Source organism: Antennarius striatus, chromosome 6 (genome assembly GCF_040054535.1).
Source record: "Antennarius striatus isolate MH-2024 chromosome 6, ASM4005453v1, whole genome shotgun sequence".
Taxonomy (NCBI): Eukaryota; Metazoa; Chordata; class Actinopteri; order Lophiiformes; family Antennariidae; genus Antennarius; species Antennarius striatus.
The window spans coordinates 687,058-711,311 of record NC_090781.1 but is presented as its reverse complement, the minus strand read 5'-3'; the positions used below and the strand labels follow the sequence as shown (position 1 = coordinate 711,311).

The window sequence follows — 24,254 nt, the reverse complement described above, 5'->3', positions numbered from 1 at the left end:
CCTCCCTGGGGTCACACAGGCTTGTCTACTGGCAGGTTTTATCCTAAATGAAGTGTCAGTATCAACTTTCAGAGTAAGATGTTGAGTCCCAGACATTTGACCTGGATGTTCTGTACGAGTGCCCCCGCTAACACGCGTGTTTCAACTCTGCTGGAGACGCTGAGAGCTGTCGTCTGTGAGTGAAACCAGAGCGCCTGACATAATGGCCTCATTGATCACTGCACATTTTCTTCTGTCACAGCTTCCTTTGCCGTGAGAAATATTTCTGGGACAGAGAAGTGGTATTTGTGTTGGTGAGAGGCTTTATCTGCTTCCCTCTGCCCCCGCCCCAGTTCTCCTGAGACGCTGCTGTCTCCTCCTCAGCAGCTACTACACCTGCAAATACGACTTAAACATGAACAGGTACAACTAATGTAGTATTTCTGTGTCATGTCAATGTTTGAAGTAAATATCAAGAGAGTTAATTATTGGCATTGAGGGTCATTTTTCTGCTGCTTTGTTCGCTACAGGAGGTTGAGGTGGCAATGACGTAATTCTATTTCATTGAATAGTTGTGCAACAATTGATGCCTTGTATTTTATGTAGCTTTTATATGATGTTCTACTTGCTGTCTTTGAACGTTCTACGACCAGCCTGACATAACCCTGCATTACTGATACTCTCCCATGTGCAGTTATGGTCCTTTGAGGACTTCAGCAGCTTTATCATTTGTGAACTCTACAAGACCTTCTCCTTAAAATGGGGGTGTGTTATATTTTGCTTTTTTAGAAGGAAAGAAAATAAGTTTTTTTGTAATTGATAAACTTTTTAATTGTTGACCAAGAGTTGGTAAGTTCTATATCTATAAATGTAAATACAATAATGAGGGATTAATGAAGTATCTATCTGTCTGTCTGTCTGTCTGTCTGTCTGTCTGTCTGTCTGTCTGTCTATCTATCTATCTATCTATCTATCTATCTATCTATCTATCTATCTATCTATCTATCTATCTATCTATCTATCTATCTATCTATCTATCTATGTAGAGCTTTATTCATACATTTTTAGAACAATACCTTGGCATGTATAAAATTAATCATAAATAATAAATATCTACATGACATGTAAATGTACTGTATGTACTATGTGTAGGTTCTCAGTCATCCAGGTCCTGGTTCTCCAAAGCTGTTGAGTGGATCCACCGGACGCTAAGGAAGTTCTTGAAGACGTCTGGTCCCTCATCCAGGAGGCTTCAGCTCTGAAGACTCTCAGCTTTGGAGAACTACATGCCTGTCATGTTTTTGAATATTCCCCCTGACAGACGTTAAATCATCACTGCACCTTATTTGTAGAAAGATTTAAATTAAGAAAAACTTTTAATACGTGTACAATAAATGAACTCTGAACAATAACGGATTGGGTTCAACTAATCTCTGCCTCCTCCTCCACGTCAAGGCCCTGCCTTTTTAAATCTGCACTGGCCCCGCCCCCTGCTGTGGACCAATCATGTGCTCTGACGTCATCCCGGTGGAGCGCTCCAGCGGCAGTCACCGGAGCTCACCAGTCGACCAGCGCACCGAGCCCGGCCAGCGTCCGTCTGGCGGCCACAGCTCAGCAGAAATGCCCGGAAAGTGAGCGCGGAGGCCGGCGGACCGTCCGGACGCTGCCGCGGGATCCAGCGGAGGTTTGCGGACCGACAGACCCGCGTCTCCCGCGCCGCCCCCGCAGCCTTCGGTAGGTGTTGGTCTCCTCGGGGCTGGAGCCGAAAGCACATTGTAGGCACCGGGGGGCTGAGGGGGGGGGATCGTTCATCCCCGTCTCAGCCTTGAATCGCTGGCCTCTTGTTGGGGGGGTCTGTGTGTGTTCACCGTGAGCCCCATGAAAACGGTCTGTCGGGTACGGGGGGGCCGGGTCCGGTAATCTTGTAGCCGGACGTGGGCGGTGACAGCCCCCGCCGCTGCGCGCCGCCGCCCGGGGAACACCGGGCCGAGCGGTCCCTGAAATCTGCTTCAGCAGACGGACGGGGGGGGGGACACCTTCAGGAGGGGCCCTTGGGGCCACCGGTCTCCACTATGACCCAGGAGCGGGTCCCCGGTGCTGCTGGCCCTCCTGCCCGGCTCAGACCCCTCTGGTGCGGGAGGAGGACGCGGACCCCCCGCTGGGTCTGACCTTTGGATGCAGCGTTCGGGTCGGTCTGAGGTCATTGTCCTGGGGGGGATGGAGGGCTGGAGCTGTGGGGGCAGGAAGGGCTGGACTGATCCAGTTAGTCACCAGGGTTCGTGTTCAGAGGTCAGGGGTCAGGGGTCAGAGGGAAGGCGTGTTGATTCTGCTGAATTTGTTTTCTGACCTGAGCTGCTGATGAACTGCCCCGCTGGACGGCCGCCCCTACTTCAGCATCAGGTCTCCAGTGACGTCCGGGGGGGGCTGGAAGTGAGCTGCTGGTATCATGTCCCAACCCACCGCTGGACCACCACCGTCACCCCCACACTGCCCTCCTCCCCTGAGTGTCGCCATGGTTTCGTTGTAAAGTTCCCCAGTGATGGGGGCCGACGCTCATCAAACCCCCCAGAATAGTAGAGCCTCAGTCCTGGAGCCGTGTCCGGGTGGCGTGACGGGCTGGCTGGACGGCTGTTTGCTGACTGGCCCTGAGGACAGACTGGTCTTTTGTGCTTCAGCTGCTCAGCTTCAGCTGAAGCACCGGCTCCTCCTGCGCCGCTTCCATTTTGAGCAATAAAAGTAGAATCACTGGAGGACACGGGCAGTGATCCGGTTTCCCCGGCAACTGGTCACGCTGTTGTTGTGTGTGATGAAGTTGTGGTGTGTTTCCGTGTGTGTCTGAAAATGACTCGGGTGTGATCTGGATCCAAAGGGGTGAACGGGACGGACCGGGACAGACGAGCGGCGGGCCGTGTGACCAGCGCTCACGTCTACCAGCACAAAGACTAGTCACACTAGTGCGTCATCACTAGTGTTCCATTTCCATCCAGTGTCGTAAATGTGGTCGAACACACGGATGGAGTCTGAAAGTACACGCGTGAGCGGTACGTCCTGCACACCTGAGGGGGGGACAGGTGAGTCCAGGCTCCCCTGACAGTAGAAACGTCCTCTTGCTTCCTGCTGGGTCTGTGGCGACACCAGTTGAAGGATTCACGTGGGAATCACACGACGGAGGGTCGGTGAGGTTATTTTTGTCACGCTGGATTTGTTCACGCTAGTTTGTCTTTTAGGCCCCGCCCACACGATGACGGATTTTTTTAAGACGCAAACTTTTCCGTTGCCTTCATGCCTTCCGTCCCCACGACAACGCAGATATCCGGGACGAAAACGCAACTTTTTAAAACCCTGGGTCTGCGTTGCCGTGGTGACGGCGTGTCCCCGGGACTTTTTACAGATGCTGACGTCTTTCCTGCGAGGAAAACCGCTGTGATGTCATATTTATGGGCCGGTGTGTTGTGACGACACAACACGGAGGATTCCTATTGGATAAAACTCGACTCAATACTGCCACCACATGGTTTGACACGCTCATAGCGCCGCTGCGTTTACGAGTGGACGGAGGTTTCTTTGAAAACGCTGTCATGTGGACGCGAATCGTTTTTGATGCGTTTTTAAAAAGTTGCGTTTTATAAAAAATCCGTCATGGTGTGGGCGGGGCCTGAGAAGGTCTCCTATTGTCAGTAGAGGAAGCTCCTCCCACGGTCCTGGTGACATGAAGGGAACGTCGTCAGCGTGACTTGAATGTAATCAGCAGCGGGGGGGGGGCGCCCTGCATACAAACCAGTCTCCAGAGCAACCACCCCCCCACCCCCCCCGCGCAGATCTCTGTGTTTTACTAATCCACCCCCTCCCACCCCAAACTCCCTCTGCTGGTGATTGATGGCTGTTTGTATCCCAGCGTCGTGCTGGGGGGGTTAGCATCCACTGGGGGCTCACCTGAGCGTAGCAGTGCTGCAGCAGTGTGTGTGTGTGTGTGTGTGTGTGTGTGTGTGTGTGAGTGTGTGTGTGTGTGTGTATGTGTGTCTGTGTGTGTGTGTGTGTGTCTGTGTGTGTGTGTGTGTGTGTGTGTGAGTGTGTGTGTGTGTGTGTGTGTGTGTGTGTGTGTCTGTGTGTGTGTGTGTGTGTGTCTGTGTGTGTGTGTGTGTGTGTGTGTGTGTGAGTGTGTGTGTGTGTGTGTCTGTGTGTGTGTGTGTGTGTGTGTGTGTGAGAGTGTGTGTGTGTGTGTGTGTGTCTGTGTGTGTGTGTGTGTGTCTGTGTGTGTGTGTGTGTGTGTGTGAGTGTGTCTGTGTCTGTGTGTGTGTGTGTGTGTGTCTGTGTCTGTGTCTGTGTGTGCGTGTGTGTGCGTGTGTGTGTGTGTGTGTCTGTGTGTGTGTGTGTGTGTGTGTGTGTGTCTGTGTGTGTGTGTGTGTCTGTGTGTGTGTGTGTGTGTGTGTCTGTGTGTGTCTGTGTGTGTGTGTGTGTGTGTGTGTGTCTGTGTGTGTGTGTGTGTGTGTGTGTGTGAGTGTGTGTGTGTGTGTGTGTGTGTGTGTGTCTGTGTCTGTGTGTGTGTGTGTGTGTGTCTGTGTCTGTGTCTGTGTGTGCGTGTGTGTGCGTGTGTGTGTGTGTGTGTCTGTGTGTGTCTGTGTGTGTGTGTGTGTGTGTGTGTGTCTGTGTGTGTCTGTGTGTGTGTGTGTGTGTGTGTGTGTGTGTGTGTGTGTGTGTGTGTGTGTGTGTGTGTGTGTGTGTGTCTGTGTGTGTGTGTGTGTGTGATGTGGTGAGGAGGGAACATCACTGAGCTGAACAGAACACTGCTGCTCAACACCGGTTTACAACAGGGTGACAATGGAAAGGCAGGGTCTGAGTGGGGCGCTGTAGGGCGTTGTAGGGCGTTGTAGGGCGTTGTAGGGCGTTGTAGGAGGTTCTAGGGATTTGTAGGGCGTTGTAGGGCGTTCTAGGGTGTTCTAGGGCGTTGTAGGGCGTTGTAGGGCGTTGATCCAGAATAGGATGCTGTTGCTGGGTGTTGATGTTGTGTTGGTGTTTTATGTAGGATGTTGTGTGGTTTTGTTGCAGAATGTTCATGATCAGAGGTAAAACATACCTGATGACCTCTGACACCTGCTGATGACACACAGCCTCCATGTGGATATGAAGGTCACACTGAAGGTCGTAGGTGTGGATGTGAAGGTCACACTGAAGGTCGTAGGTGTGGATGTGAAGGTCACACTGAAGGTCGTAGGTGTGGATGTGAAGGTCACACTGAAGGTCGTAGGTGTTGGTGCTGAAGCCGTTTACATGCAGAGGAGACATGAAGGTGTCTGACCATCCAGACTCCATGGACGTCCTGCTGTAGCAGCGCTGGGTTGAGAGTAACAGCAGAAGTCTGCTTCTTGGAAGCGACCCAAAACACAACAGCGACACCTACTGGACTGGTGGAATAAGATTCGATTATTGCGAAGAGATTATGGATTAGTAATTTTGCTTGATTGATACATGTTGTATCCATACACTAACCAGCGGCTCTTCTCTAGAATTTAGTCCACATGTCGAACCAAAACATGGACGGAGCGTCCGCTTAAAGAAGTCGTCCGTCCATCAGCCCGTTCCTCTGAGTGCACCTGTTACCATCGGTTGACGTTGGTGTTGAGTTTGACAAACTGACGTCTGCATCAGGTCAGCTTCAGTCAAATCAGCGCCGCTCCCGTCAGAGGCGGGGCCTGAAGCTATGAGCCAACGGCTGGAGCGACGCCCGGCTGAGGTTCCACACAGGAAGCTGCGGTGTGATGTCGTCCTGCATCGGAGGTCAGGTCGGGTCCTCCCTGTGAGGTCAATCACAGGGGAGTGATCACTTCCTGTCTGTGGGGAGGCGGAGACATCAGCTCCTTACATTCACACTACCAGGTGTGAATGAAGGATTGTGTTGGGGGCCGTGTTCACACTCATCCTGATGAAGCTTCGCCGTGGGTCGGAAGCAGATCGGCGTCTCCGTTTGGCCGTCGTGAGCCGCACCGCAGGCTCCCGTCGATCTGCTCCCGACGCGCCCGAGGCCGGAGGCTGCAGACGGGCTGATCCTGCAGGAACGAGCAGATCGCTGCTGGAGACGTGGTCAGAGCAGATCGTCCATCTGTGACTGGGCGACGCCCATCACGTTGGTCTGTGCCATGGGGCATCATTCAGCACACTGGTGATGCCGTTTAGTTCATGATGCTGATGCTGCGTGATGGGACCGACATCATGTTTCATCACTCCAGTTCATAAAGTAAAGAGTAAAGAGCTTCAGGTTTACTGTCGTCAGGTCCGGTTCCTCTCACGTTGTGTTTGTTTGGTGGATTTAGCAAAAAACGAGTGAACAAAAGTTCCTGTTTGTGAGATGAAGTCATGGATGAGGACAGAAAGCATTTAGTGCTCTAAGAAGGAAGTCAGGTCTGACAGGTTTGGATCCAGGAATTGCTTCCACTTGTCTGTCGTGTGGCGCTGATCACACGCGTGTGTCGGCGGAGGCGTGTGCTCCACCCGAGCTTTCACTGTCTTCAGAAAACAACAGGAAGTTGTGTGTTTTGATGAGATGAGTTGTGTCAGTTGGTGTTGACTGGGGTGTGGCGTGTTGAAGCCTGATTCATCGCTGTCAGAGCACAAAGGTGTGAAACGCTGCGGGTGGCGCTTCCTGCTGTGTTTCCTTCCCTTCAGGCCCCGCTCACCACCAGGCCCTCCTGATTAAGTGTTGATGTGGTTTGGTTTCACCGTGGAGAGCAGCCTCAGCCCGCACCGCCTCCCCAACAGATCGATGGGAGGGAAATCCTGTCGGGGGGATACGGTATCAGTAACGGAGGAGCCGCAATTCATTTAACACAAACACATTTCAGCCCCGGTGTGAGGTGTAAGGCAACACGGCTCCGCCCGTCTCCAGCAGCGTGTGCGGCTCCTGTCCCGCCGTTATCCATCAGTTTGACCTTCATGTCCAGAACGCTAAGGCACGGCGTCGCTAAAGCGGCGTCGCTAAGGCACGGCGTCGCTAAGGCACGGCGTCGCTAAAGCACGGCGTCGCTAAAGCACGGCGTCGCTAAAGCACGGCGTCGCTAAAGCACGGCGTCGCTAAAGCACGGCGTCGCTAAAGCACGGCGTCGCTCCAACCTTTATCCTCCAGACGGGTTAACGTCAGACAACGTCTAACCGTCCTTAAGGAGTGGAGGATCAGGACAACACAGTAGAACCAAACCACCAGCACTGAACGTTTTATTCTAACCATAATGAACGAATCCAGTTTGTATCAACTTTATTAGCAGTGTTCTCGTAACGTCACACCGTGTGTTTCCTGTTGGTTCTGCTAGCTTGTTAGTTTCAGTTTAGCGCTAATGTGTTCTGTGTTAGTGGCTGGAGCGGCCCCTTTAAGAAGGTCGTCATGTGACCGAGGCCGGAGCGGCCCCTTTAAGAAGGTAGTCATGTGACCGAGGCCGGAGCGGCCCCTTTAAGAAGGTCGTCATGTGACCGAGGCCGGAGCGGCCCCTTTAAGAAGGTAGTCATGTGACCGAGGCCGGAGCGGCCCCTTTAAGAAGGTAGTCATGTGACCGAGGCCGGAGCGGCCCCTTTAAGAAGGTAGTCATGTGACCGAGGCCGGAGCGGCCCCTTTAAGAAGGTCGTCATGTGACCGAGGCCGGAGCGGCCCCTTTAAGAAGGTCGTCATGTGACCGAGGCCGGAGCGGCCCCTTTAAGAAGGTAGTCATGTGACCGAGGCCGGAGCGGCCCCTTTAAGAAGGTAGTCATGTGACCGAGGCCGGAGCGGCCCCTTTAAGAAGGTAGTCATGTGACCGAGGCCGGGGCGGCCCCTTTAAGAAGGTAGTCATGTGACCGAGGCCGGGGCGGCGCCTTTAAGAAGGTAGTCATGTGACCGAGGCCGGAGCGGCCCCTTTAAGAAGGTAGTCATATGACCGAGGCCGGAGCGGCCCCTTTAAGAAGGTGGTCATGTGACCGAGGCCGGAGCGGCCCCTTTAAGAAGGTAGTCATGTGACCGAGGCCGGAGCGGCCCCTTTAAGAAGGTGGTCATGTGACCGAGGCCGGAGCGGCCCCTTTAAGAAGGTAGTCATGTGACCGAGGCCGGAGCGGCCCCTTTAAGAAGGTGGTCATGTGACCGAGGCCGGAGCGGCCCCTTTAAGAAGGTGGTCATGTGACCGAGGCCGGAGCGGCCCCTGGAGACAGACTGACCCACTGACCCACAGACCGATACCGACTGACCCATGGACCGGTACCGGTCCACGACCCTGGGGTTGGGGACCACTGCACTCGTGTTGTTTGGGGGTCCGTCCCTCCTCCTGACCCCCCCCCGAAGACGAGCTACCATCTGATTAAAGTCCCCCTCTGGTGCTTCTGATTTAATGTCGTGATGACATCACTGTAGTTCCTGGATTTCATCAGAAATTGAACATTTTAACCTCTTTTTCAGGCGCAGTTTCTGCGTGTAATGTCTGTTGTTTACGTGTTTCTGGAGGCAGGAAACACGTGAAGGCGCTTCTACTGGGTCAGCAAAGAATGATCTGGTATGAAGTTATTAGTTCTGCACTATTCCCTGGTGAATGAGTCGGTTCTTCATTACAGCAGGACTTTAACATTTCAGGTTCTCTGAGTTTTCTTAATTACCACCAAGGAGGTCATATTTTCACCTTTGACCTGTGGTTGGTTGTTTGGAATGTCAGTGGATCTTTTGCCAGGAAACAGTCGTTATACTTTAGTGGGGATCCAAATGAAGGGAACAAAACAAGAATATCCGATGTCTGAAGAACTGCTGTAACATTTTCCCTCAGTACTCAGGAAATTCCTAACCACATGCAATACACTGTGTATATATATATATATATATATATATATATATATATATATATATATGACAATAATTAATGGATGTGTCAGTGAGTAAACAACTGACAGATGAGTTCACCTAACCTGAATTGTCCAGCAGACCCCTGCCCTAGGGAGCAGCAGCCCATCTTACCCCAGCAGTGGACTAGGTTCTGGGCCTGCAGCTGTGACGCGCCCCGCCCCGCAACGCTTCAGAGATGTCAGAGTGAGTGGGCGGGCTGGAGGCGGAGCCTCACAGGCAGACAAGAAGCAGACCTCAGCTGCTGCTCCGTCACAAATGTTCTGCAGTATTCACACATTTTCTGCATTCCAGTCCCTGCAGACGATTAAAGCTTAGCGTTGAGCTAACCTCGCTGGGGGGCTCATGTGACGCCCCTCTCTTGTACAGCACAGTGGAGGCTGTTTGCTGAAAAGCCATTAGTGGTGATCAAACAACTGACAGGACGGTGGCAACGTGTCAGAGGGTAAACAGGTGGGAGGGGTGTAGGGGCCCGCGCCCCTCTGCTCCACCCAAAGAGGGCAGAATGTGTGGACTTTTGCTTCTGGGCTGGAATCACCGTTGCCCTGCCCTGCACTGCCCTGCCCTACCCTTCCCTACCCTGCCCAGCCTTACCCTACCCTGCCCTGCTCTGCCCTTCCCTTCCCTTCCTTTCCCTTCCCTACCCTTCCCTACCCTCCCCTATCCTTCCATACCCTGCCCTGCCCTACCCTTCCCCACCCTGCCCTGCCTTACCCTGTCTTGCTCTGCCCCGTCCCACCCCAGCCTGCCCCGAGTTCACGTTTCAAAACTTTGTTTTACACAAAACTGTTGCCAAGTAAACAGTGTCTTAAGCAGCTGCTAGCAGTTAGCAGCTAACCCAAAGAAGAAGAAAAAGCAGCAGCATGTGGGGGTGGGTGACTGCGTGAGTCCCAGGACCTCCCGCCTCTATCTGAAGGGCGAGATGGCGCTGCTTAGAAACGTCACACACTGATGTGTGTTACACGTCACGTCTCTGGTCTGAGAAATAATGACACACATAAAATTAAAGTGATGCTCCAGCTAATGTCTGCTCCCCCCTTTAACATGGGGGCAATGGCGTCAGCAGGGGAACAACAGACCTGTGGGGTTACAGTGTCAGTCCCTACATTCCTCACACCAGCACCAGCCCACCTGAGGTTCCAGGGGCTCCTCAGCAGTTCTCTGCTTCTCCTGTGTTCCTGTTCTGTTCTGGCCAGCGTGTCGCCCACGGGACTGGGAACAGATGGAAACCGTTGGGTTTTGTCTTTGTCAGCAGTCGATGTTGTCGGCCAAACACGAATCCTGAAAAGTGCTTCTAAACATAGCAGTATGGGATGTTCTGGTGTCCTCAGAACGCTCCCAGGACTTTGGATATAAATCTGGAGTTTACTGGAAGGAAGAAAATTCATATTTAAAACTTCATGAACAAAACAGATGACTGCCTCTTGCATCATTCTGTTGTCCTCGGTCCAGACACAGATTTATCCCAGTGTCGTAGAACCCACTGGAGGCGGAGCCAGCTGCTCTGTGATGAGCATCAGCCTATCGCAGCGTCCCTGCTGTCACTGAGCAATGCTGACAGCGGCTGTTCACCATCACCATGTTGTGAAATGCTGCAGAGCAGATGAAGAGGACTGGGTTCAGCGTTTCCCTGGAAGTCCTCTCAGGTGTGGTGTCCTCCTGTAGGAACTAAATGATGTAGGAACCAATGTTGTCCTCCTGTAGGAACTAAATGATGTAGGAACCAATGTTGTCCTCCTGTAGGAACTAAATGATGTAGGAACCAATGTTGTCCTCCTGTAGGAACTAAATGATGTAGGAACCAATGTTGTCCTCCTGTAGGAACTAAAGGATGTAGGAACCAATGTTGTCCTCCTGTAGGAACTAAATGATGGAGGAACCAATGTTGTCCTCCTGTAGGAACTAAATGATGTAGGAACCAATGTTGTCCTCCTGTAGGAACTAAAGGATGTAGGAACCAATGTTGTCCTCCTGTAGGAACTAAATGATGGAGGAACCAATGTTGTCCTCCTGTAGGAACTAAATGATGTAGGAACCAATGTTGTCCTCCTGTAGGAACTAAAGGATGTAGGAACCAATGTTGTCCTCCTGTAGGAACTAAAGGATGTAGGAACCAATGTTGTCCTCCAGTAGGAACTAAATGATGTAGGAACCAATGTTGTCCTCCTGTAGGAACTAAATGATGTAGGAACCAATGTTGTCCTCCTGTAGGAACTAAATGATGTAGGAACCAATGTTGTCCTCCTGTAGGAACTAAATGATGTAGGAACCAATGTTGTCCTCCAGTAGGAACTAAATGATGTAGGAACCAATGTTGTCCTCCTGTAGGAACTAAATGATGTAGGAACCAATGTTGTCCTCCTGTAGGAACTAAATGATGTAGGAACCAATGTTGTCCTCCTGTAGGAACTAAATGATGTAGGAACCAATGTTGTCCTCCTGTAGGAACTAAATGATGTAGGAACCAATGTTGTCCTCCAGTAGGAACTAAATGATGTAGGAACCAATGTTGTCCTCCTGTAGGAACTAAATGATGTAGGAACCAATGTTGTCCTCCTGTAGGAACTAAATGATGTAGGAACCAATGTTGTCCTCCTGTAGGAACTAAAGGATGTAGGAACCAATGTTGTCCTCCTGTAGGAACTAAATGATGTAGGAACCAATGTTGTCCTCCTGTAGGAACTAAATGATGTAGGAACCAATGTTGTCCTCCTGTAGGAACTAAAGGATGTAGGAACCAATGTTGTCCTCCTGTAGGAACTAAAGGATGTAGGAACCAATGTTGTCCTCCTGTAGGAACTAAAGGATGTAGGAACCAATGTTGTCCTTCACATATTTAATAAAAATGATAATAATCTGTATTGATCGTATTGTTTCCCACGCTGATCGTTTTCATTTCTTACTCAGAATGTGGTAACAGAGTTTACTGCTGTCTGAACACAGAGCTAGGACAAGCTAAACACATTCAGTGCATGGACTCACAATGTGTGTGTTTGTGTGTGAGCTGACATCCCACCCCTACGACTGATTGTAATCCAGGTCAGGTCAGCTGAAGGGAAACCTACACCCGTCTGAGTGTGTGTTTTACAGTTGAGCTATGGCTCCGGTTGGCCTGCTGGGGCTTGCTCTGAATGTCCACCCCCCTCTTCTGTGGTTGCGGGGCCAAAGTAGACAAAACCCTGCAAAACCCAGGCAGTACGCCTGCAGATTCTCCCTCCCTACAGCAGAGGAAAGCTGTCCAACAGCTCTCTGCGGTGGCTGGGATTTATGTGCGGAAAGTGTCGGCATGTGTGTGTTTGTGCGTCCATTGCCCTGAACACATAACCAGTGTGTGTTCACGCCTACGGCAGAATGAGTGCTACGTGTCAGCATTGGTTGACAAGAGAATGACAGTGATGTCAGAGAGAAAATAGAGCTGTCCTTCGTTCAATGTGTATTTTAATTCTACACTCTCTTGCCAGCGTGGTTGTAGCCGTACATCTTTCAGTGGGTACACAGTTGATTTGTTTTTTTGTAGGAAACCCCACAGGATTGGGTTTGATGCGAGTCTCTTTACACGCTGTGTTGTATCGCTGTCTCAAAAGTAACTGCCAAACTACGGTGGGCTCCAGTCAAAAGCTCGTTGAATAAAGAGAACGCACACTGCCCGGCCAAAAATAAAGTCACCGTTTGGGTTTCAATAAGCATATTGCAGTGTTATGATCAGGGGTCGCTTCGGTAGGTCAAGTCTAGGCTCAGCAATATTATTCAGCAAAAAATTAAGTCAGCTGAGTATCTGAATGTACTGAATGACCAGGCTATCCCATAAAATGATTTTTTCTCCCGGATGGCACGATCATACTGGTCTTGCCCCAGGAGCTGGTGTGACTAACCCACTGTGGCTCAGTGCAGAGGAACGGAGGGAGACACAAAAGACACGTTCTGTGTCCAAGACAGCGGCTGGTTATAACAGTAAAACTACCAGTAAACACTGAGTAATAGTTTGCATGACTGTATTTATACATAGTGAATGGAAGTTTTCAATTGTTGGGGGGTGTAAAACCACACCTGTCATTGAGTGTGTGGGGGGGGGAGCCCCCCACAGGGAGGTCCGGGGGTCCTCCCCCGGGAAATGTTTTAGAAAACAGGGTTGTTTTCCTGCATTCTGAGGACAAAATCTTGTGTTCAGTTTCCCTCCAAAAACCCACTAAAGCCAGCAGCTGGAGCTGAACTCTCTTTATTTCTGTCCTACTTTATGCAGGAATGAATGTGAGATTCAACCATTGAAAACTTCATTCACTCTGAAGATACAGTCAGACTAAATATTACTCAGTGTTTACTGGTAGTTTTACTTGCTATTATAGCAGAGGTGAAAACACATTTACATCATCGCTGGTTATTCCTGCTGGTCAGAGGGAACAAAAGTCTAAGACTACAAACAAGTATTGATAATATCTTTCATTGACCTTCTGATCGGTCTGTCTCCACTCCCCCCCCCTCTCAGCATTCACCATTTGCTGATTAATTAGTATTTTTACACAAATTCTACTGTATGACACTGGATTCTAAATTTATTTGATCGATGGTCCTCTCCTTGTCTTACACCAATTCACGGGTTCAGCTTGTAAAAAAAGAATCTTTGTTTTTCATTGGACGAGAGGAGGTCATGACCCCAGTGCATATTTAATGATCGGGAGCGTTTGGGTCACTTCAGCTATTTCCGTCGGCATGCAGAAATAGCGGCGCCAGTGGAAATAGCGGCGCTAGCGAGCGAAAAAGTTGTAAATTTTATCCTTTTTTCCGTAAAAATAAGAACACCACTGTGGCTACACAGTCTGAAAACCTTGTAGCCAATCTGGAATTTACTTCGCCTGTGGCGAAGTGGAGAATGGCTAGAGCAAGCCCAGATCATATTCCAAGACAACAATGCCAAAATTTATCGGACTCCAATTGTGAAAGAGTGATGCAGGGAGCGTGAGGAATCATTTTGACACATCAACTGGCCCCCACAGTCCTGAGTTTAACCCCATTCAAAGTCTATGGGATGTGCTGGAGAGAACCTTGCAGAGTGGTTTGACTCCTATCGTCAATACAAGAACTTGGCCAAAAATTAATGCAATTCTGGACAGAGATAAATGCTGTGACGTTGTACGAGGTTGTCGAAGCAATGCCGCAGAAAATGCACACCGCAACCAAAGCTACAGGCAGTCCCACGAAATATTAGAGTGTGTGACTTTGTGTGTGACCGGGCAGTGTAGTAATCACCACTTTGTCTGGTGAGATCTGAAAAAAAGACAAAGATTGTGATCAGCTGCTTGTCCTTTTGTTTCTCATCCGACCATCCAGGCCTGATGGAGCTGGGGACTCGACGCCTGCGGTGCACGAGGGAGCTCGATCCACGCCAGTCAACTACCGTAAAGGGTGGGAACTTGAATTACCCTTAAGTTTCTTTTTCCCATCCCTCCCCCGGAATTGCCCCTGTGGTGATAGTACCTTCTCTGGTCTTTGGCCTGCATCATGATTGGCAAGCTGAAACAGAACTTGCTGGTGGCCTGTCTGGTCATCAGCTCCGTCACAGTCTTCTACCTTGGGCGTCACGCCATGGACTGCCACCATCGCATTGAAGAACGCGGCCAGCCAGGAGGGATTCTGCCTCTGTCAGCGCTGGGGGGCAGCATGCGGACGACCCTACGGACAGGCCAGAACCTCAGCACGCCTTTTGTTTATAATAAAGACATGCCACTCATTTTCATTGGGGGAGTACCCCGCAGTGGAACGACGCTGATGCGAGCGATGTTGGACGCTCACCCCGAAGTGCGTTGTGGTGAGGAAACCCGTGTTATTCCACGTATCCTGGCTATGAAGCAGATGTGGAGCCGCTCGGGTCGGGAGAAGATGCGCCTCGATGAGGCTGGGGTGACGGATGAAGTGTTGGATGCTGCCATGCAGGCGTTCCTGTTGGAAATCATTGTCAAACACGGAGAGCCTGCCAACTTTCTCTGCAACAAAGACCCCTTCGCGTTGAAGTCACTGGCCTACCTTGCCAAAATTTTCCCCCATGCCAAGTTTGTTCTGATGATTCGTGATGGCCGGGCTTCGGTTCACTCCATGATCTCACGGAAGGTCACCATAGCTGGGTTTGACCTGGGCAGCTACAGAGACTGTCTGACCAAGTGGAACCGGGCCATAGAGACCATGTACACCCAGTGCCTGGAGGCAGCCGACAAATGCCTGCCGGTGCACTACGAGCAGCTGGTCCTTCATCCGGAGAAATGGATGAGGACTTTGCTGAAATTCCTTGACATTCCGTGGAATGATGCTGTGCTCCACCATGAGGAGCTCATCGGGAAAGCTGGAGGAGTGTCCCTCTCAAAGTACGTAATGCTAACACCGATGCTACTTTACCATTTGCTTCAGTCTTCTTGTGTTATTGTGTGTTATTATGTGCACCATTATTGTACTGGTCTTGCCCCAGGAGCTAGTGTGACTAAGCCACTGTGGCTCAGTGTAAAAGAATCGAGTAAGCCACAAAAAGCCACACTCTGTGTCCAAGACGGTGGCGCAGCGTGCAGATGACCGACGCTCGTCGCGGGGGAAGTGGGGGGTCCGTGGGGCCTCCCCCGGGAAATGTTTTAGAAAACGGGGTTGTTGTCCTGCATTCTGAGGACAAAATCTTGTGTTCAGTTTCCCTCCAAAAACCCACTAAAGCCAGGAGCTGGAGCTGAACTCTCTTTATTTCTGTCCTACTTGATGCAGGAATGAATGTGAGATTCAACCATTGAAAACTTCATTCACTCTGAAGATACAGTCAGACTAAATATTACTCAGTGTTTACTGGTAGTTTACTGAGACTAGAAGACATTTAACTCTGACCACCACCAACACCATTGGTATGACAGAGTTTAGTTTAGTTTAGTTTATTTAATTCAATAACATGATTTTTCATTTCAATTTAAAAAGACATATAAAACATCAAGCGAGGTGAAAACACATTTACATCATCGCTGGTTATTCCTGCTGGTCAGAGGGAACTAAAGTCTAAGACTACTAACAAGTATTGATAATATCTTTCATTGACCTTCTGATCGGTCTGTCTCCACCCCCCCCCCCCCCTCAGCATTCACCATTTGTTTATTAATGAGGACTTTAACACAAACTCTACTAGAAAACACTGGATTCTTTTGATCGATGGTCCTCTCCTTGTCTTACACCAATTCACGGGTTCAGCTTGTAAAAAAACAATATTTTTGTTTTTCATTGGACGAGAGGAGGTCATGACCCCAGTGCATATTTAATGATCGGGAGCGTTCGGGTCAGTTCAGCTAAATTCTGTCAGCATGCGGAAATAGCAGCGCTAGCACCGCTTGCTATTGGAAATAGCGGCACTAGCGAGCGAAAAGGTTGTAGCCTTTTTTCTGTAAAAATAAGAACGCCACTGTGGCTACACAGACTAAAACCTTGTAGCCAATGTGGAATTTACTTCGCCTATGGCGAAGTGGTGAATGGCTAGCTCAAGCCCAGTTGTACCGTTATCGTGTTTGTTATTGTCTGGGCTTGCGCTAGCCATTCGCCACTTCGCCACAGGCGAAACCTTGTAGCCAATCCCAGATTGGCTACAAGGTTTTTAGACTGTGTAGCCACAGTGGCGTTCTTATTTTTACGGGAAAAAAGGATAAAACTTACAACTTTTTCGCTCGCTAGCGTCGCTCGCTAGCGTCGCTCGCTAGCGTCGCTCGCTAGCGTCGCTCGCTAGCGTCGCTCGCTAGCGACGCTCGCTAGCGACGCTCGCTAGCGACGCTTTTTCTGCATGCCGACGGAAATAGCCGAACTGACCCGAACGCTCCCAATCATTAAATATGCACTGGGGTCATGACCTCCTCTCGTCCAATGAGAAACAAAGATTCTTTTTTTCCAAGCTGAACCCGCGAATTTGTGTAAGACAAGGAGAGGACCATCGATCAAAAGAATCCAGTGTTTTCTAGTAGAGTTTGTGTTAAAGTCCTCATTAATAAACAAATGGTGAATGCTGAGGGGGGGGGTGGAGACAGACCGATCAGAAGGTCAATGAAAGATATTATCAATACTTGTTTGTAGTCTTAGACTTTTGTTCCCTCTGACCAGCAGGAATAACCAGCGATGATGTAAATGTGTTTTCACCTCTACTATAATAGCAAGTAAAACTACCAGTAAACACTGAGTAATATTTAGTCTGACTGTATCTTCAGAGTGAATGAAGTTTTCAATGGTTGAATCTCACATTCATTCCTGCATCAAGTAGGACAGAAATAAAGAGAGTTCAGCTCCAGCTGCTGGCTTTAGGGGGTTTTTGGAGGGAAACTGAACACAAGATTTTGTCCTCAGAATGCAGGAAAACAACCCCGTTTTCTAAAACATTTCCTGGGGGAGGCCCCACGGATCCCTCCTTTGGGGGGGGGTTTCCCCCCACACACGCTCCACGACAGGTGTGGTCTTACACCCCCCAACAATTGAAAACTTGCATTCACTGTGCAAAGATACAGTCATACAAACTATTACTCAGTGTTTACTGGTAGTTTTACTGTTATAACCAGCCGCTGTCTTGGACACAGAACGTGTCTTTTGTGTCTCCCTCCGTTCCTCTGCACTGAGCCACAGTGGGTTAGTCACACCAGCTCCTGGGGCAAGACCAGACTGTGTTCTCTTTGAAATGTTTAAATTATAGCAGGGTTGTCAGATGACCCTCAGAAGATTGTGACTCATCAGTGGTCCTGGAATCTGTGATGGTACTGGTCCAGTTTAGTGGTTTCATTGTTAGGGTCTGAACACCAAGCCTTGTGTGGACCCTAAAGTTCTGCAACAAATTGTCATTTTCCAAAATGAATCACCATTTGGCCTAAAACCATTGAAAATTTGTGCAAAAATCCAACTTAAGCGTGAACTGGCCAAGAAAAATGGGCGGGGCTCTTACCTGGCCTCCTGTAGAATATACTGTTATGAAAATTGGGCCCAAAATGTAACCGATCTATTCTAGAAAATAAGTCTTTGGACTGAGAGCAACAGGAAGTCCTCCATTTTATGTTTGACTGCAGTTTTTGTGTGATTTCTGGGTGTTTTAATTAGACAAAGTCTTAGAAATTTTGATGACTTTGAAATTTGACCAGAAGAAATACGTTAGTGATGAAAATGATCAAAGTCTCTCTGGTACCTCAAAAGCTGTGGCCATGGCGACATGACATTCCTACATTTTCTATCTAAGAGGTGGTGGTTTTAACTCCTGTCAGTGATCCAGTCTGGAACAACCCCCCCCCCCGGTCACAGTGTGTGTCCTCTGTCCCGGGTGCAGCTCCGGGTCGGTCCTGGACCTGGTGACTTAATCTCTTAGCGGTTCTGTCAGACGGGGAACCCTGAAGCGGCTGCTTGTGTGATGTATTTGGGTTGACCAGGGGTCAGAACGTTGTGAGGACACTGAAGCGTGGTTCATCATGGGGTCCTGGTCTGACCCAGTCCCACATCTTTGTTCTGTCAGAGGTTCTTGACCCCTCTGGAATGCAGTCAGGAAGCTGAGTGTTGTCTTTGTTGTCACAGGCGTGACTCTGTTCACACTGATAGTGAGCAGTTATCTCTGTTGTGTCTACAGAACTGGTGCATTGTGGGTGAAATGATGACATTACATTCTTGGGTTTGGCATGTCCATGTGTTCTGTGGGTTACAGTAACCTGGATGTTACCCTGGAGACCTGCTAGTTGGGGGTATCGGTGCCAAACCACTTGCCCCTCGGGGCTTGAACTGGATCCATCCTTCGCTCTCCATCGTTCTGTTTCATCTGGAACTTAAACATCTGAGTCATCGCTGATGAAGTCAGCGCCGCCCTGCTGGAGGCTGGCTGATGGCCCTACCCCTGTCAGGGTTGTGTCAGGGATTGGGGGGGGGGGGGGGGAGTGTTGGCCTCTGGAAGGTTTTTAGGAAACGCTGTGAGTCCCCCTCCCCTTTTCCTGTTACCACCCTTTTCCTGCCACGTGGCTCCAGGACTCCGATCCGGTGCTCTGGGGGGGGTTTGAACCGAACCCGGACTGGACTGGAATGCTTTCCTTTCTTCATCACTCCTCTTCCTCAGCCGGGCTGAGTGTCCAGCCACACATTCATTCATCCCATGTCCTGCTCTCCATCTTGTGTTTTGTGAATTGTTTGATCACGAGGACAAACGCTGAGGCATCATGGATCAGTTTAAAGGCTTCGTGTCAAATTACTTAATAATTAATCATTTAGAAATAACTTTGATTAATAACACTTTTTTTTTTCCTGGCAGCAGTTTGTAAAAATAAAATGTGCTCACATAAACAGATATTAGTTTTACTTTGCGGTGGATGACACCACACAGTGTGAAGGACTGAGCTGATGAATTGATCAGCTGATTAAAAAGCTATGTAGCTGAATTACTCACTAATACCTTTAAGTCAGGATGCCCACAGGTCCCCGTTGAAGCTCCTCCGGTGAGTGTTTGCTGGTTTGGAGCCGACAGACACACAGTCTGTACGCTGACGTCTGCTCTGACCTTCTGATTGGGTGATGAAACGCAGATGAATCAATAATGGAAACCAGAGTCGCTCTCAGTGCAGCACGTTTCCGCCCAGACCATCCGATCCTAGTTGGGCTGTCCTGACCTCTGCACAGAGGAAGTTTAGTGGATTGTGTCTGGAGCTGCACCAAACCTGTCCTGGCTCATTGTCCTGACTGCTTTGGTGGAAATGGTTGTTACTGTTCACACCTGATCCTCACGCGTATCCGATTGGATACGCGTCCAGGAATCTACAGGTAGCGTAAGGTTTGGTGTTGAAAGCTGACCTGAAGTGATCAATGTAATAAGTACTTATTTGACATAATTATTAACTAAAAACATCATTGTACCTGCGTTTAACTGAATTTTTACAAATTGTCTTGGTGGCTGCTCCAGTACACTCATAGCAGACCCGAGTTTAATCCGTTCAGTGACTGAGCTCCTAAGTTCAACCACATTTCCCCATTTAGAATGAATAAAATCACATTAATCCCTTCCAGGCTTGAAAAAAAACCCCCCAAACCCCCTAAAATATGAAATTAGCAACAACATATTTTATCAACCAATAGACAGACTTTACCTGTGGGTGATTAATTCTAAAAAAGTTATGTAAACAATGAAAGAATGAAAAGAAACGCAAAAATTACAAGAACACACGAGTTACGTCTTTACTCCACCAACGAGAACGAGATCCGGTCTCACTGATGTCGTATCCATCCGCCAACACGTGGTAAAGAACGAGATCCGGTCTCACTGATGTCGTATCCATCCGCCAACACGTGGTAAAGAACGAGATCCGGTCTCACTGATGTCGTATCCATCCGCCAACACGTGGTAAAGAACGAGATCCGGTCTCACTGATGTCGTATCCATCCACCAACACGTGGTAAAGAACGAGATCCGGTCTCACTGATGTCGTATCCATCCACCAACATGTGGTAAAGAACGAGATCCGGTCTCACTGATGTCGTATCCATCCACCAACACGTGGTAAAGAACGAGATCCGGTCTCACTGATGTCGTATCCATCCACCAACACGTGGTAAAGAACGAGATCCGGTCTCACTGATGTCGTATCCATCCACCAACATGTGGTAAAGAACGAGATCCGGTCTCACTGATGTCGTATCCATCCACCAACACGTGGTAAAGAACGAGATCCGGTCTCACTGATGTCGTATCCATCCGCCAACACGTGGTAAAGAACGAGATCCGGTCTCACTGATGTCGTATCCATCCACCAACACGTGGTAAAGAACGAGATCCGGTCTCACTGATGTCGTATCCATCCACCAACACGTGGTAAAGAACGAGATCCGGTCTCACTGATGTCGTATCCATCCACCAACATGTGGTAAAGAACGAGATCCGGTCTCACTGATGTCGTATCCATCCGCCAACACGCGGTAAAGACAGTGGTCCGGTCTGCACCACCTAGTGGTGGTGTCCTGAAGCTCAGCTCGTAACTCTGGACTCTGTGGAGACAGTTCTGGGGAGCAGGACCATGTCTAAATTCAGGGCCATCATGAACAACACCAGCCCCCCCCCCCTACACACCACCTTCTCCCAGCAGAGGAGCACCTTCAGCGACAGACTGCTGTCACACAGCGCCTCCACAGAGAGGCTGAGGTCCTCCTTCGTGCCATCAGGGGGTACAATGACTCTCTCAGGAGGAGCGGGGGGGAGGTGGCGAGTTCAGCACGGGGTTGAATGGTTGAATGGATTTAATTTGATTTAATTTTATACTGTTTATATTTTTATTTTTTTAGTACATGTCCTGTTAATGCTGCATGTGTCTGTTAGTGTAGTGTCTGTCCTGTTGGGTTTTTGTTTCTTCCTGGTGTTTGGCTGAGCAGTGGATATGTGCAATTTCCTCTGGGATTATTAAAGTATCTATCTATCTATCTATCTATCTATCTATCTATCTATCTATCTATCTATCTAACTCAGACTTTCACATGTATGTTGAACAAAAACATGGACAAGAGCGACGGCTCGTATCTCAACAAGCTTGTCTGTCGAGAAGCTCATATGTTGAGCTGTACATACAGAAGAAGAAGTACACTTTATTAATCCCGCAGGGAAATTACACAGTCACTCAGGTATATTTTTACATGTTCTTTGTGTTAGTTTTTTTTATGGCAATCAGTGTATACACAGGTCCCATGAAACACAGCACACAGGGGGGCCTGTAAGCATGCAGTTAGCGTTAGTACACATCAAACATCACACATAGGGAGGCAGAGTGATGGGCAGCGGCTTCAGGAACGCGCCCCAATTGAGCAGCTTGTAGGGGGAAGGCGCCTTGCTCAAGGGCACCTCGGCGGTGGCTAGGAGGTGAGCTCACGCTCCCTCCGAAGATGTCCTGGTGGGAGCGGGATTCGATCCGCCGATGGTTGGGGGGATCTGTCTACAGGACATCTGCTCTACCGCTGAGCCACTGCCGCCCCTACAGTACATATCTCTGTACATACAGTACATATCTCTGTACATACAGTACATATCTCTGTACATACAGTACATATCTCTGTACATACAGTACATATCTCTGTACATTCAGTACATATCTCTGTACATACAGTACATATCTCTGTACATACAGTACATATCTCTGTACATACAGTACATATCTCTGTACATACAGTACATATCTCTGTACATACAGTACATATCTCTGTACATACAGTACATATCTCTGTACATACAGTACATATCTCTGTACATACAGTACATATCTCTGTACATACAGTACATATCTCTGTACATGCAGTACATATCTCTGTACATACAGTACATATCTCTGTACATACAGTACATATCTCTGTACATACAGTACATATCTCTGTACATACAGTACATATCTCTGTACATACATATTCCTGCTCCTGCAGGAGTATGGTTACCCTTCACCAGTGAGGCAGGGGTTTGCGAGGACCTTCCTGAAGTCCTGAATCTACCTGCAGCACCAGCGTCCAGAGGTTAACCAGTCTATTACTCAGCTACAGTGTGGAGGACTGAAGTCCTCCATCCTTTGGCTTGTGAAGTGTTTTTGTGTCCTACATCTGTGCTTGTAGATGAAGTCACAGGAGATGGACGGTCAGACAAAGGGAGTGACGGAGGAGCTCCGGCTCCGCTGCTACCATAGTGAAATGATTGAATAAAAAAACATGCTTGTTTGGCTCTTTTCCTCTCATGACTTCACCTTCTGAAGGATCAGTTTCTTTCTTTTTACAGCGTAACTCACTAAATATTTAACTTCTAGTGCATCGGCCTTGAGAGAATTCTCCTGCAGGCTTGTCTCTGGTATTACATAATGCCTGATAGTGAATGGTTTCTTCATTCATGGAACTATTTCCAGTCACTTGTGTAAAACTACTCTTATCCTTATTTCCATCAGTTGATGACATCATGTTTGTTGTTATCCTGTCATTGGTGAATTAAATTTGTGGTCAATGATCAAATTATGTGCACTTAATTAGAAGTCCTGCTGTGGACACGATCCTCCCTGTCGGTTTGATTTGAGGTTTACTGTATGTACATGATCAATGTTGACTTGTCCATTGTACTTAGAAGTCTAATCAATAGTCGTCCATGCAGAGGCCAGCGAGCCTGTCGAGTGCACTGCTGGGTAATGCGTTTCTGTCCTGAGGCCGTGTCAGCGCCGGCATCATGCTTAAGATCCTCCCAGCATCTTAAAGCCATAAAGCATCTGAACATTAAACTGAAAGCCTGTTTCATTCAGCGTCACTAAAGATGTCCACAGATGTCAGCGGCCCGTCCAGGTTGATCACTGACTGTGTTTCTGCTGAATGAAGCCAATCCTGTTGTACTTCTGGTCTGAAGCCTTCATTTGCTGAGCTGGTTTGGCTTCATTGTTAGTCATATAGACAACATTCAGGTGGCAACTAGGGCAGAGGAAACAAGTCCAGCAAATCATTATAGTCAATCTGGGGATTTGCATAGTAGCAGATTGTTGTAATGAAGCAGGAACCTTGGCCAGGATCCTTTCAGAGACCTGACTTTGTGTTCTCACCGCAGACTTTCAGTCGCTGTGAAACTATGCACAAACACTGGAAGCAAAAGATCCTGGAGGTCTTTGTCTAGACGGAGGGACAGCAAGACATCACATGCACAACATGTGTCTGTAGGCTGTTTCCTCAAGGTGATTCCTTGGTAACAAAACATTACAGCAGGCCTCTGCTAAACATTCAGTAGATTTCAGTTCTGTTCACCCTGATAAACATATGTTAATGTCTTAATGTTGCACTGTGGCTGCTGTGTGTGAAAAATGCCCCTTTCTAACCCTAAACTTGAGTAGGAAACATTAATATTGAATGGTTGCATTTAATTGGTTTCAAAGCGAGTACAGTCATAGCAAAACATTTTGAGTCCTTCTGTCTGACTGGACACTGGAGGCTGTGGTGGAGAGGAGGACTCTGGACAAACTGTTCTCCATCATGGAGAACCCTGAGCACCCTCTCCACCACACACTGGATATTCTCCCTGCTTCTGTTTGTTCTGTTTGTCTGAATGCTGCTGCAACATTTGACTTTCCCAGTTTGGGATCAATAAAGTAGAACTAAACTATCTTAACTATCTTATCTGTCTTAATTTCTGAAAAGGAGAAATCTGGAAGCCCTCGTTATTACAGTCGCTCATTATCATAAATAGATAATAAAGCCTCCAAACAGCCCAGCCCAGCAGCTCTTTTTAATGCGGTCCGATGCGATGTGTTGTTCTGAACCACTGAATCGCTGTGGCTCAGCGGTGAGGACCCTTGAATTGTAGAGAGGGCCTCGATGTTCCTGTCTTTCTAAACACTCATCCATCATCCGAACATTTAAGAAATGAAAAAACCTTTTGAGGTCACCGATGTTATTTCAGAAAGCTGCGCTTCTTGTAGAAAATGTCTGCAGGAGG

The 24,254-nt window shown here is 48.7% G+C and overlaps 1 protein-coding gene across 2 annotated transcripts in view; it reads left to right on the top strand.

Annotated features, from left to right (window-relative positions):
• Positions 1–1,363: 1,363 nt before the first annotated feature.
• Positions 1,364–24,254, top strand: part of tpst1 (tyrosylprotein sulfotransferase 1) — a 46,169-nt gene continuing 23,278 nt past the window's right edge. The window contains exons 1-2 of one of the 2 annotated variants that reach the window (XM_068317102.1): positions 1,364–1,713; positions 14,147–15,174. In XM_068317102.1, coding sequence (XP_068173203.1) covers positions 14,318–15,174 — 857 coding nt within the window. In that variant the 5' untranslated portion in view covers positions 1,364–1,713; positions 14,147–14,317. The remainder of the gene's footprint in view (positions 1,714–14,146; positions 15,175–24,254) is intronic. The other variant, XM_068317103.1, reaches the window with a different exon arrangement.